Here is a 14659-nt window from a genome sequence, read left to right on the forward strand (position 1 = left end):
CAGTAAAACCCTGAAACTGGGCCTGTGCTTAACCTCTAGCTGTCTTTTCTTCTTCTGTCTCACTGTGACTTAAAAATTATGGAATGGGCCGTGATGATTTGGCAGTGAAGGAGTTTACCCCAGAGCCAACCCCACTGCCCACATCCCAGTCCCCAGGCAGAAGGATGCTGGGTGATGCTAAGATGATTGGAAGTCTTTCTTTCATCTAGAAACTAAAAAGATTTTGGGTTAAGAGGATGGTAAGACCAAGAAGGCTCAGAACTTGGAAATCCTGTCTTGTTTTAAAATTAAAACAAGGCGCAGCAAAATCAGGTTAACTTTTATCCTTTTTATTGCTATTAATTGCCACATGAAGAGCCTGAAACAATGAGGGAAATGCTTACTTCAGATAGGCTGCATTTTTCCCCTGGCCTTCAAATTGGATAATTCTTTTCTTCTGTTAATCCAGCCACTCAGAGAGATATTATGCAATAATATCCACATTCTCTGTATTTGACACAGCAGCTGGGAGCCTCCTCTAGGTCTCCTGGAATGACCAATCCTGCAGTTTTTACATGAAAGCTGCATTAAAGAACATCAGAAAATGCTATCTTGAGGAATAAAGTAGTAACTATCTTTTTTTTTTCCTCTCCAAAAGATGTGAGTTCCCTGAGTCTCAATCAACACAGCCAAACTGCAGCATTTGCTGCTACTTAAATACAAGGCTCATGGAGGGAAGAAAAATCAGGGACTTAACTCCTCCTCATTCCCAGTGAAAATGGGGACTGAATCATTGAAAATGAAGGCAGAGATCAGGTGTAAACCAAACATGAAATCATCATGGCCAAGATGCCTGAGCAAAGGGCCAAGGACCTCTCTCATTTTAGGAACCTCCTTGAACAGGAGAGTCAGGCCCAAAATTAGAATCCTAGAATCTTTCAGGTTGGAAAAGACCCTTGGGATCACCAAGTCCAACCATCATCTTTACTCTACAAAGTTCTCCCCTAAACCAACTGCTACTTAAATACAAGGCTCATGGAGAGAAGAAAAATCAGGGACTTAACCCCTCCTCATTCCCAGTGAAAATGGGGACTGAATCATTGAAAATGAAGGCAGAGATCAGGTGTAAACCAAACATGAAATCCTTGTGGCCAAGATGCCTGAGCAAAGGGCCAAGGACCTCTCTCATTTTAGGAACCTCCTTGAACTGGAGAGTCAGGCCCAAAAATTAGAATCCTAGAATCTTTCAGGTTGGAAAAGACCCTTGGGATCATCGAGTCCAACCATCATCCTTACTCTACAAAGTTCTCCCCTAAACCAACTGCTACTTAAATACAAGGCTCATGGAGGGAAGAAAAATCAGGGACTTAACCCCTCCTCATTCCCAGTGAGAATAGGGACTGGCTCATTGAAAATGAAGGCAGAGATCAGGTGTAAACCAAACATGAAATCCTTGTGGCCAAGATGCCTGAGCAAAGGGCCAAAACCTGAGCAAAGGTTCCTCTCATTTTAGGAACCTCCTTGAACTGGAGAGTCAGGCCCAAAAATTAGAATCCTAGAATCTTTCAGGTTGGAAAAGACCCTTGGGATCATCAAGCCCAACCATCATCCTTACTCTACAAAGTTCTCCCCTAAACCAACATCCCCCAAGACCTTGTTTAAATGACCCTTAGAAGTTGCTAAATGACCCTTAAATTGTTTCAAAGCCCATGCCTTCAGATAAAAATAAAATATATCCATGAGTATTTGAACGATTGATTGGTTTTCCACAGCATCCACACAAAGTCCTGGTGAGTGAAGGAAGAAGAAATTTGCACTGTGACATTGTTTAGTCTTAATGACACTCCTTGTTGACCTCAACAAGTAAGAGCTGAAGTGCTCAGCCTTCACTGGATTCCAAGAATAAGGTAATTTCAGTTAATTATCTAAATATCTTCCCCCCCCCTGCCCCCATCTAAAGCCAGTGAAATAAAAAGAACACCTTCCTTGATGGTGAATATATAACCTATGAGCCAAGGAAATTGATTTCCTCCAACCCCCAAAACCATGAATTAATCAATTTACAGACAATAAGAAATTAGGAGGGGCTGGAGGCACTTGGAAGCACAAGGTCAGGATTCAGTGGTGTGTGGGCCAGCTGGAAAAATGAAATTATGGACAGAGGAAGCAAAACTAAGGGGTGAACATGAGTCAGAAATGCCACATAACTGCAGACAAACTCAACACCACAGGGAAATGTCAAATTCCAAGGGCCAGATTTAAGGTGCACCAAGCCTTCAACCTACCCATCAGGGAAGAGGAATAGAGGACTGGAGAAAAGTACAGAAAACAACCCCAAATTTACAAAGGTCTCCAAAACATGACCTGTGAAGACAGACTGAAAGACCTGGCTCTGTTTAGACTAGAAAAGAGGAGTCTGAGGGGAGACATGATAACCACTGCCAAGGATGTAGAAGGTTGTTTCAGAGAGGAGGTGATTAATTATGTGATGAATTATTATTAGAAACCTAATGGATAAAGACAGAGAGTAATGGGTTGAAATTGCACCCAGGGGATTTCCCACCTGGGGAGGTTGTGGAATCTCTGGCCCAGAGGTCTTGAGGAAGACTTTAGACAAACATCTGTCAAGAATGATTTAGAAGGAGCTGGTTTGAAGGAGGGGGCTGGCCCTTGGAGGTGACTTCTCCAGGGTTTGCCTTTCTTCTGGGGTTGGTGTACAGGAGCAGCTTGATTCCCACATGATCTTAAAATATTTTTTTGCTCCAAACAGATTTTTGTCCAGTAACAGATCAAGCAAAACGAAACCAAATAAATCACCAACCCTCTTGTCTGAGTGGGAGGAAGGCAGGAGTTCATTTGTGTACATTAAATAAGAGTGCAAATGTTTCATTGGGGTTAATTTGGCTTTGGCCACAAAATAAAATTAATTTGAACGTGGAATATTTATCACTTTATGTTAAAACAAGTTCATCATGGCTGTAATTTTGCTGATTCATACCACATCATTTACTCTGTGCTTGGTACAAAATCTTTCTGGATTTGGTTCATTTGGCTTTCCTGAAAATATGTGCAAGAAAGAGTTGCAGCAAAATCCTCTTGGATTAAGATATTTTTTTGAGGTACAGATACCAAATTCACATCAAACATATAAATATTTAATATAAATGTTAACAAAGAATTTGCTTCCTCTCAATACCTTCCATAAGCCTCCTCAGGTGTAGCCAGGTTTCAGAGCTCAGACTGTTCAACCCTCAAAAAATGTGTCAGGAATAGAATTTATTCTTATCCCTTGGAAGTTATTAAAATGCCTGAGATAGAGTTCACTGTCTGCAGCACCATGTGCACAAAGTAAACAGAATTACTCCTGTTTTTCTGAAGAGCAGAATCACTTCACTTTGAATTATCAGGTACACCCCAGCATCTTTTTGAATTTTTTTCATGCAATTTTTTTTTTTTTTTCCTGCACCACTATAGCATAAGACAAACAAATCTTTTTGTTGTTTAAAAGTGAAAATGCATTTCCCAACTCCACTTTGGAAAGCTAATTGCATGTGATTGAAAGAAGGACCATTGGAAGGAAGAGAAGAATAAGTGTTTAGATATCCCAGGAGTATTTAAATACGTATTTAAAATGCAATCATCATTTATAATGAAAAGCAATATAGTCTTGAAGAATACATCCAAAAAGAACTCCTTTCATGGTGAATTAAGGAAATGGAAAAGGCCAAGGGAAAGCAGGGTTTATTCACAGCCTTGTTCTTCCCCTCCTCCTGACAGTGGAACCCAAACTTTTCCATCTCTCCTCTCATTTTACCCCCACCAAAAAAAAAAAAAAAAAAAAAAAAAAAAAAAAAAAAAAAAATAGGTAGTACCTGATATTTTCCAAACCACTTAACCCCAAGCAGTTTTTTAAGAGGATTCACTTCAGAACCATGCTGGCTGCCTCCCCTCTGCTTTCTGATTTTTGCAGCCCCAAACTCCTGTGTAAACCCATCTTAGGAATTATGCAACATGGTAGAAGATTTTCAGCTGGAAAAGTGACACAAGAGCACAGAGAACATCACAGAGAGACCACTCCTGTCCCCAGCACACAGGACAGCTGAGGACAGATGCTATGGACTGGCACTACAAATAAGTAATGAAATTATTCTATTCTGACAGCTCTTTTCCTCCCATATTGCCACATCCTCCTTCAAAGCCAAACTTCTAATTTTCATAAGGTATCTGGGATATATACACTTTATTTTTCCAAAAGCTGTCTGAAAGCATATTCCAAATTCCTCATAATGACCTGTTAAATATTTACACTTAGAGCTGTCTCAATTTTTTACAGCTGAGACACACTATCTGCCCACTTTTCCTATCTGCTTTTGGCACTCTCTCAGTTCAAATAGTTTTGTCCTTTTGCCAAAACCTGGAAATATACAGTTAGATTTCTCTGTTTAACACTAAATGTATAGTGCTCATGTAGACACAGCATAATGTTGAAGCATAATCTTTTATAACTGTAATTTTTCAGTAATTAAGCACAACCTCCTGTGTCCTACCAGACAGATTTCAGAAGGAAAACCAACTGCTTATGAAAACCTTAAATAGAAGATGGCAGCACCATCCATGAATCCTTTTTTCCTCCTGGTTACCATGAGAAAACCTGCTTTCAAGAAATTCACTTTCCCAGACTTGAAGTGGGACAACTAAAGTTTTCCAGTCGCAAAACCACAAGCATTCAAGACTTTCTGAGGAGCCCAGGGGGAAAAAAACCCTCTCTTTTTAAATTTTTTCTTTTTTTCTAAATTTTAATTGAACGTACAAAAAAAAAAAAAAAATTGTAGTGAATTTCCATTTGAGCAGTTCAGGTGTCTGGTGGAAGGGAAGATTCTCTCCCAGACCCTGAAGGCAAAAGGAATTAATAAATTCTTGGGATAGAGGGAGCTGCACATCTCCAAGTCCTGACCAGATGAAAGCCTCTGCTCAGCATGGTTTGATGTAACTGTGCTCATGGCCCAAATTCCCCAAAAAAGGCTTTTCTGTCCAGCCAAATCCTTGATGAAAGCAACCAGAAAGTACCAGACACTTGAGTCTTACTTTAAGGAAAGAGAGGTAATTCATTAGATTTGGAAAAAAAGCTTCTCCTGCAGAGACCAAACTCTGAAGAGGGGTTTTGGGGACACACAGTGGCTGGCTGAGGACTGACATCAGTCCTGGAAGGTGGGAGAGAAAAAGAAAATTAAAATCTTTCCCTTTTACTTCAGTCCTTGGGGACTGGGATAACCTCCATGCTTGCAGCAAAGATTCAGAGTTTTCCTGAGTGTGTCCTCTGCCTTGAGCCTGAAAAATGTTATTTATAATGGGGCACTGCAAAAAAGCATCATAATAATATTAATTACAGCTCACACCTCCTCAATAGGTGTTTCAAAGGCTCCAAAGAGTTGGTCACTACTGAGCAAGATGCAAGCCAAGCCTCAGGAACACATTCCTTGCAAATACAGCTATGGGAAGTTGGTTTTTTTAATTATTATTTGAATAGTGGTGGGGAGTCCAGAGCATGCAGGGCAGTGGAGATAAAAAAAATCCAATCTTGCTGAGAATTGATGAGGATTGGGTACAGCTGATACCTGGGATCATCTGATTTGATACTTGATACTTATAAAGTACCTTGATTCTCTTATACCAAACATTTTCTGTATAAACTGGGGATGCCTGTTAAATATCTCATTCTTTACAGCACTGAAAGTGACCTGCCCAGATCAACTGATGTCAAAGTGGTGGTGAGATACAATTGAACCTTTTTTTTTTTTCTAATTTTAAGTAATCTGATTAATATAGTTTAGTGGTTCTGTTCTGGCAAATGTAACTGAAATAGCAGCACAATTTTGCAAGACAAGAAAAAAATTCTCTTTCCTTCCACCAGTCATACACTCTTTACTGCTGCCTAGAGTCAATGAACACTTAGAAAGCCAAGCTTTAAAAGAAATAAAACAGTTGTTTAACAAATCTTTTTTAACATCAAGACCAGTAAACTAGGAAGAATAAGAGAAATTAATTTTTTCCCCATCACTTTATTTTTATATTACTTAAACACTTCTGAAAATATTTAGAGTTGTTAACATAAATGGTTTCTTTACACTTAAAGTTGTTTTAATATCAGACTGGAACAACAAGATGAGATCTTTCCCACATTTTCTCTAAGAAAATTGCAGAATTTAGTATAAAAGGGTAAAGCAATGAAATTCTGCCTTCAAACACCATCCATGCAGACTCCAGTAACCCTAAAGGAGTGGAACAGAAGGACTCTCATGGCATTTCAGAATGAGACAATTCTCTCTTTCAGATCAATGTAAATATTTGGTCACAGGCAGATCTGGCTTCAAGAAATGGACCAGCTATTATTTTAACACCATTTTCAATCTAGAGTAGAGTGGTCCAAGCACCTAAGAAGCCCTCTGAAAGCCCCTTCTGTGGAGATTGGCCAGACAGAAGGAGAAAACTCTTGTTTTTCTTGATCTTTTGCCCTTATTTTTCCAATCAAGGTAACAGATCGTACAATGGAAAAACTTGGAGAACAGCTCGAGGAACAAGCAGAAAATAAAGTTAGAAGAAAACAAGGGTTGAAAAGGGAATTTTTTTGCTGTTAACCTATGGCCAGTTACCAGTCTCCTTTCTCTCAGCAAATCATTACTCTCAGAGCACCAGGGCCAAAGCTCCACAGGTTGGCAAATGTCAGGGTAGGAACAACTGGAGTTTGCCATCCAAGGTGGCTGTGGTGAGCTGCAGTTCAAAAGAAAAGAACATCTGGCTTCAGTAAAGATCTTTCCAGTGGGAGAAGTTTTGCTTTAGGGCAAGAGACTGAATGAAGATCATTAAGAAGACATTTAAACTACTTCTATGTGAAGAGGGCCAGGATTGGTTTCAAAAAAAAAAGAACGACTTAAACCCTCCCCGACCAAGCTAATCTGAAAATTCCATTTTACTTAGATTTTTCTTTTCCATCTATTTTCAAATTTGTGTCAACATCTGCAAACACACTGACTGTCTGGAAAACCAAAGCATGTGTTTAAACCACACAGAAAGTCAAACAGGCTTCACCAGGGATGACTCAAGAAGGGAGGGTGGAAGAAATAAGAAAGAGCTGGAATAACTGAAGCTGGAAAATCCTATGATTTAAATCAGGCATAACAACAAATGCAGCTTTCTGATTTTTATTGGTGTTAAATGTAGGATAAGAATTTCCTTTCTAAAACTGTGTTGAAAAAAGGCTGCAAACCTTCATGAAGAGGCAAAGCCCTGAAAACATAAGAACCTCCAACTGCATTTGCCTTTTTCTACCAGTTGCACAAAAGCTTTATGATAAAATAAGAGTAAATGCTGTTTTTTGTAATTACTGCCACAAGCAAGAAGTTTGAAACCTGTTTGAAAACCTCCTGTAGCTCAGAAAGTTATGATGTACAAATTGCAATTTTTACTCAAGGTGTTTACTCCTTCCACATCAAAAATCAGAATTATTTATATCAGGGACAAAAATCTGAAGAGCTGGAACCAAAAATGGATTTCATCCTCTGGTTAAATTTTCTCATCCTCATTATTCTTGATCTGTTCCTTTTTTGCCTTGTTGACTCATTTGTTTTCTTTCTTTGGATAAAGTGGCTCTGTGGTCAATAAATTATCTCCTTGGCTTTGTATTCCCTCCTTCAACATCTCCAAGGATGAATTCTTTTAAGCTCTCACAACTGTTACCTCCTAAACCAGTGACTTCTGTGCTCATGTTTTCTTCTTTCTTACTCTCACATGATCTAAAATCTCAAACTACCCAGAACTGTCCAATCTAAATCCTCCAGCTGTATTTTTTACAGCTATCCAAGACTATTTCAGCTTTCCAAAGACTTGTGTTACCTCCTTATCTACTTCTAAACCTATGATTGGAAAGCTGCTATATCTATAAAATATCTAACTAATGTATCCTTCCTCATCTTAAACTTATCTTGTGGGAAAAACAGAAAATGCTTTTATTATTATTAGAAATATCCTACCAGAAAAGAACAGATTTATCCTCAGAAATCAGAGCTGGATTCTGTTGGGACAGACTGAGTGACTGAGGATCAGTGCAGAACACCCAGAATAACAGAATTAAATTTCAGACAATACAAAAATGTTTGTTAATAGTACAGGGATAATCCAGGAATAGCACAAAGCTGATTGCAATCTGTATCAATATCAAATATCAATATCAACACCTGGAAATTCCAGAATTATTAACCTTAAGAGCTCTCAGAATTGATGAATAAGGAATAGATGCAGCTATATTTAAAACAGCTGAGTTTTCCAGTGAAAATTAAATAAGATTTTAAAGAAAAAAAATATTATTTAGCTTATGCCAATATTACATTTCCAAAAAGTGCAATCATGTAACTTAATTCAAACCCTCAGCTCCCCAACATGCTGCTCCAAAATTGGGTTTTAAATTATTTTTGAAATCGCTGTAGTAGTCGATATACAACTCCAAATTAAAAGAAAATAATTCTTACTGTTATATATTCACATTCTGGCACCAGCTCTGTGAATAATTTGAAACCAATGTAAAAGTTTCCTATGGGAGGAACACCAGAACATTATGAAATATCAGAGGGCGTATGAGAGCTTGGACCATTTTTCTTATTGATGGATAAATTAATAGTGAATAAAAGACCTTTATGAAGATGGAGGGTTTTTTTTTTTTTTGCATTTTAGAGCTTTTTACAGAAGCTTCAAGGTTTACAAGGCATCTGTGACATCTGATGCCAGAATGAGCAGAGAACAAGCTCTTGAACAGAGTTCTCCTCTACTTGGTGGGCTGCAGAAGACATAAAAATTTACTGCAATAAAGCTAAAAAAGTGACATGGGAGGTTGGAAGCCTCTCAGTTGAGGAAGAGAAAGAATTTCAAGGCATTGCCTGCTGAATTTCCTTTCATAACACAGGACAACTTCATTTTAGGATTAGCTTGTAGGGGTGGAAAATATGTTTCCATAGGGATATATTTAAAAAAAAAAAAAAAAAAACTTTCTAAGCCACAGACACAAAGGGTTAAAGAGTTGGCTTTGTGTAGAAATTAATATAGAAAATATATATTTTTAATATTTCTTCCAGCAAGCTTATGTGTGCCTGATGTAAGCTTCCAGACATGCTGAATTTCTGAAGAAACAACTCCCAACCAGTTTCAAACTGCAAGCATAAAATATGAATTTCCTTTCTTTTAATTAGTAGAAACACACAAATATGCATGATATGCAAATAGAGATAAAAATCCTGACAAACCCCACTAGAGGCATAGAAAAAATATCACCTTGCCAAAAATCCAGTGTATTTCACCAGACCAGATGGGAATATAATTTTTAGGGGTTGACTATTTTTAGTTTACATTATTCAAACTATTCTTTGAATGAAATAGAGGGGGGGTGGATGGTGAAAATGGTTGGGAAAGTGTTTGTATGGTGTAAAAATCAAAAATCCCCAACAGCAATACTGGGGTAATAGGTGTGAGATTACAGGATGAACTAAGTGAAAAAAAAAAAAAAAGGAAGCTAAAAGAGAGCCAAGAAGTGCAGGAAGGAGTGGTACTAGAAGCCAAAGTTTAGAACCATTTTGTAATAAGAAACAAGAGAAAATATAATAGTCACAATACACAGGCTGACCAGAAAAAGAAAAAGAAATAAAACAAAAATCCAGTTGTTTCTCTGCAAGGACACAAATCAACTGATAAAAGCTCTGAAGTGTAAAAAACCAATATATATCAGCCATATAAAGCAAGGAGGAGGGGGATATATATGCCTTTCTTTATAGATCATATAGATCATTTAGATCATATAGATCATATAGATCATTTATAGGGTACAAAGTCTCTGCCTTTAAAATAAAGATAAAGAACACCTTGGAGCCTTTCTTATTGAACCCACAAAGGTTTGGAAAGCTGTGTTAAAACAAGAGTGCCATGTTACTGTTCTTATGTCTTCATAAATAAACATAAATTAACATGTAAGAGCACACAACAGTATAAAATACAGCTGGTTTGCCTCAGGGTGTTATGGAATTAAAAAAAAAACCTCATCTGGCTGGCTCATGTATATGAAAAAAGTAGAAAAATTAAATTTTTCCACTGGTAGAATAACCCAACCTGGAGCCAGGCTGTTTGCTCAGAGTTTTTGGTGTGCAAACAGCCTGTGAGCATCCAGAGCTGAGATTCCCTTTGAAAGTTCAGGCCCTGAGTCAGTTCTTTGCTTTCTGATAAAAAGCTGAGGGCTGCCCATATTCCTTGGCTGAAGATTTCTCCCACTGGAACTGAAAGGAAAGTCCCCAGGCACTACAAAAAGCTGGAATTAATCTCCAGGGGGTTGTGGTTAATGCCACCACCACAGATCACCAGGTCTGCTTTAGGTGTTCATATCAACACCTACATCTGTTTTCTGGTCCCAAAAAGAGGCTCACAAAGCATCATCTTTGCTTAAAAAAAACTTGAGGAGATTGAGATGTGGAATTAGGAAAACTCCACAAAAATCTTTTCAGTTGTAGGAACAATCTTGGGAACAGGCTCACATACTGCTTTCCATGTTGGCACTCCAAATTCCCTTTTTTTTGACTACCACAGTCAGTTACAGCTCAGTTGCAAATAAATCTAGCACAAAATTTGTCCATGGAATTTATTCCCTAGGTGGTCACCTCAGCTCTGTATAAAGTGGCACAAGGAAAGTTCTGCATCAGGATGGAATCCCCAGGAGCATCACTGTGAGCAGGGAGCTGCTTGCCAGAGAACTGATGATACTGAGGATGTGCCTTAATTTCTGTCTTTTCCAAAGGTCCAGTGCCTTACTCTGAACCAAACAGTGGGACCCTCACTTTAGTCAGGATTGGCCTGGAAAATTTTCCTGAAAATATTTGTTTATGGGCTGAATCTTGGGATCGGTCTGGGATTTGTTTTATTTTATTTTATTTTTAGGTTCTAAATGTTTTATTTAACATTCATTCCATGGATACCTATTTCAAACAGCAGGATTTCCTAGACAAGGACTATCCTGTTTTGTGATGCTATCAGGGAGCAGATATCATATAAGAGAAAGTGATGCTAGGAAGAGAACTTCCAGTTCCACTGAGTGATGAGCACAGCAGCTGCTTCCCTGTCACCTGGTGCCAGATGAACCAAAAAAACCTCACAAAGAAGGTGTAAGACATGGAATAAAAAGGATATTCTAGATTGAGAAATACTGATCTGTTTCATGGATTAAAAAGATCCAGTGTGTAACTAACAGGGTTTCTGTCTCTGCACCTCCAATGTGAAGTCTGTTCCAGGTCCCCATTCATCTGATTATTGGGCTGGAAGCTGGGAAAGAGTTTTTAAGATTTTTCCACGATTGCTGTTTCTATGGAATCCTTTTAAAAAGTCTCATGGCTGGACTAAGAATCCTACTACGAGTTCCACATATTCCAAATTGGACAACATGTCACAGCTCCATTCAGCTCCCTCCTCTCCCTGTGGTTCCCTGGCTTGGGTTCAGACCCAGCTTTGTACAAATCCCACAGCTGCTGGCTGGCTGCAGAGTTTTTCAGCCTCCCCTCCACACCTACTTCCTACCTATTCCGTTTGGAATGGGGGGCATTTGTGTGTTTAAATTATATTATATATTAATATGAGAATATTGTCACTGTGGCAGTGGAGTGGCACCAGCCCTAATGCTCTCAGATGCTCAGTGGAGGCTCCATCCTTGGTGCTACCCAAAAGTTGTCAGGAGATGGTCCTGAGAAACCTGCTGGAGGGGACCCTGCTTGAAAAAGGATCTAAAAGAACCCATATGATAAAAAACAGAGTGCAGTGAAGGAGAGAACATAATTAAATTCAAACTATTACATGAGGAAGAAGGATGCCAAGGTTAGTCAGACTCTTGGGTGCATGACAGAAAAACTCAGTGGCATTGAAAAGGCTGCAAACATATAATTAGTGGTAGGAAAACTTCTAATAAACTATTTTTTAATGTAGAAAACACTTTTGCTATAACCTTACAATAGCGATTTTTTGAAAGTCTGCAAAAATACACTTAGAACCTATGTGGCTGGACAAAGTCTCAGGAATGGTTTCCAGATCATTTTTCCTAATGATGGGTTTGAGGGAACTGAAATGTAATCTCCTGCATTCTTCAAAAGGCTGCTGTAATCTGGGAGGCTGCTAACATCTGCATGACATCACTCTCATCCCAAGCCTGTCTCTCTTCCCTCAGTAATGAGAAAAACTGAGCTTTTTATTAGCATTCTGCTCAGGTGTATAATTTCAAATTCCACCTCAAAATCTGGACATTAGCTCACTGCAAAACACACTAAACCCCAAAATTCTTTTGTGCAAACTCAGCCACACAAGCAACCCCCTCTAAAGCTGTTGTTTTAGACCCTTCATTATCCTGAAGACACCAGAGGGAAGGATTTTTCTTCCTAAAACTAAACCATGCATCAGAATTTAAGGGGCTCACATCTTTTTTATTGTTCCCCACTCAAGTGACTGAACATGTTTACACAGAATATCTTGGTTTTCCCTTATTTCTTCTCACCCCCCCTGACATTCTGATACAACTTCTGGATTTGAAAGAGTCACTTCATCAGGATGTAATGTGAGAGACAACCAGCAAAATACTAACTTCCTGGAATAAACTTTTTTAAAGGTAAAATTTCTAGATGAAAGTAGTTCTATGACTTCTTGCATTCAATATTTCCAAAACAAAATATAAGAATATATGGACATTTTCATTATGGTTCATCTTGGGCAGTGTTCTTTCTATCCCCATTTTATATTCACAGAATTTCTCCTCCTGGTATGAAGTCTGAGTCTTACAAAAGTTGTAAGACAGAGTATCTTTTTTTTCCTTTTTTTGCTTTTCTTTTTTTTTTTTTTTTTTTTTTTTTTAAGTAGGTGTTTACTGCTCACACAGTGAAATCATTTGTGCCTTGGAATTCCAGACCCAACTGAAAGTAACTGAACTGGATGTATTTCTGCAAGCTACCTACACATAGAGGTCAAAGTTTCATCACAGTTTAAAAGAGTCTGAAAGATTTTCAAAGATGCAAAGATTTCTTATTCACAGAAAACCAACATTCTCTCAAAATAATAACAGTTGTCAAAAAGAAAGGGGTGTAAAAGCAGATGTATCACTAAAACATTTAGCAGTTACCAAAATTCAAGGAGGCAGCATAATTTTGCCAGGTTTTAGTTTGCTTCTGGGTTAACAATTTAAATAAAGAAAATAAAGAGCAATTAGCTGGTAATCTTCTTCTATCACCTACCAGAAAGTTTACTGAGACTTAGTAAGTCTTTTCAAATACAAATAATAATAAAAATAACTAATAATAACTAAAATAATGATAACTAAAAATACTATCTATGTAATTTTTAAAGCACATTAAATTAATAGAAATTATCTACAACCTCAGCTCTGCCCTGCCCCTGCTAAATACAGCATGATCTTTTTATATAATTTAAATTTACTAAAGCCTCTTAAGAGTTACCAGTGACCTTTAGGCACACCAATAGGTGCCTTCCCAAATCTATTAAAGTGAAAGCACAGTGATTAAATTAAAAAGAAAAAAGAAAAAAAAAAAAAAAAAAAGAAAAAAAAGAAAAGGAGATGTCTCTTCCTCTGGCCTAAAATGGTAGAAAAGAAGAAAATGTGTATTTGCAGCTTCCAGAGGATTATATATGAAGCAAAGTTCAACCTGAGATTAAAATCTAACATTACACAGGAACTCCAGACTTGTACCTTCCTCATCAAAGCTGTGGAAATGGAATTTCATTAAAAAATCATTGAACTAGCAGTATTCTACTATCACTTTCCTGAAGAGAGCAAGTGAAGGCCCAGGGAGATTTCCCTGTGTCCAAAATACTCCTGGAAGCAACTACTGAATATAATTCCTCAGACAAACCCTGAAGGAAAGGAGAAGCCAAATGTGTTTTCCATGGATAATGAAGCAGAGCTGCTGGCAGTCAGAAAACATAAAATTTAATGAGACTTCACTGCAGGAAGAAACTCTTCCCACTACTTAGTAACACATTGAACACACAGGAGAGTCCAGGTCCCTCATTAAGAGCCATGAAATGTGGTTTTAAAGTCCCCACAGCCTAAAAGAGTCGTGGGCTACTGTCACCTGGAACCCAAAGCAGGGATAAGCCCTAAATCAGAGAGGTTTACTGCCTGGAAAATTGGCAAGCCCACCTCCCAAAGAAAGGATGATGAGTAGGGATGGTGTAGGAAGCTACAACACAGCTACAACACAGCTACAACACAGCTAAAACACAGCTAAAACACAGCTACAACACAGCTAAAACACAGCTAAAACACAGCTAAAACACAGCTACAACACAGGTACAACACAGGTACAACACAGCTACAACACAGCTACAACACAGCTACAACACAGCTACAACACAGCTACAACACAGCTACAACACAGCTAAAACACAGCTAAAACACAGCTAAAACACAGCTAAAACACAGCTAAAACACAGCTACAACACAGCTACAACACAGGTACAACACAGCTACAACACAGCTACAACACAGCTACAACACAGTTAAAACACAGTTAAAACACAGTTAAAACACAGCTACAACACAGCCACAACACAGCCACAACACAGCTACAACACAGCTACAACACAGCTACAACACAGCTAC

General features: G+C 38.2%; 1 protein-coding gene and 1 long non-coding RNA gene across 2 annotated transcripts in view; one reads left to right on the top strand and one right to left on the bottom strand.

The window, feature by feature from the left end:
- Positions 1-3795: 3795 nt before the first annotated feature.
- The window catches only part of LOC139795482 (uncharacterized), a 53093-nt gene continuing 42229 nt past the window's right edge, over positions 3796-14659 (top strand). Inside the window, exon 1 of the long non-coding RNA XR_011725505.1 lies at positions 3796-3847. This is a non-coding gene — a long non-coding RNA (uncharacterized lncRNA). The remainder of the gene's footprint in view (positions 3848-14659) is intronic.
- The window catches only part of WDR27 (WD repeat domain 27), a 69411-nt gene continuing 60756 nt past the window's right edge, over positions 6005-14659 (bottom strand). Inside the window, exon 24 of the mRNA XM_071742465.1 lies at positions 6005-6747. Coding sequence (XP_071598566.1) covers positions 6700-6747 — 48 coding nt within the window. The 3' untranslated portion in view covers positions 6005-6699. The remainder of the gene's footprint in view (positions 6748-14659) is intronic.

This window comes from Heliangelus exortis, chromosome 3, assembly GCF_036169615.1.
Source record: "Heliangelus exortis chromosome 3, bHelExo1.hap1, whole genome shotgun sequence".
NCBI classification, from domain to species: domain Eukaryota; kingdom Metazoa; phylum Chordata; class Aves; order Apodiformes; family Trochilidae; genus Heliangelus; species Heliangelus exortis.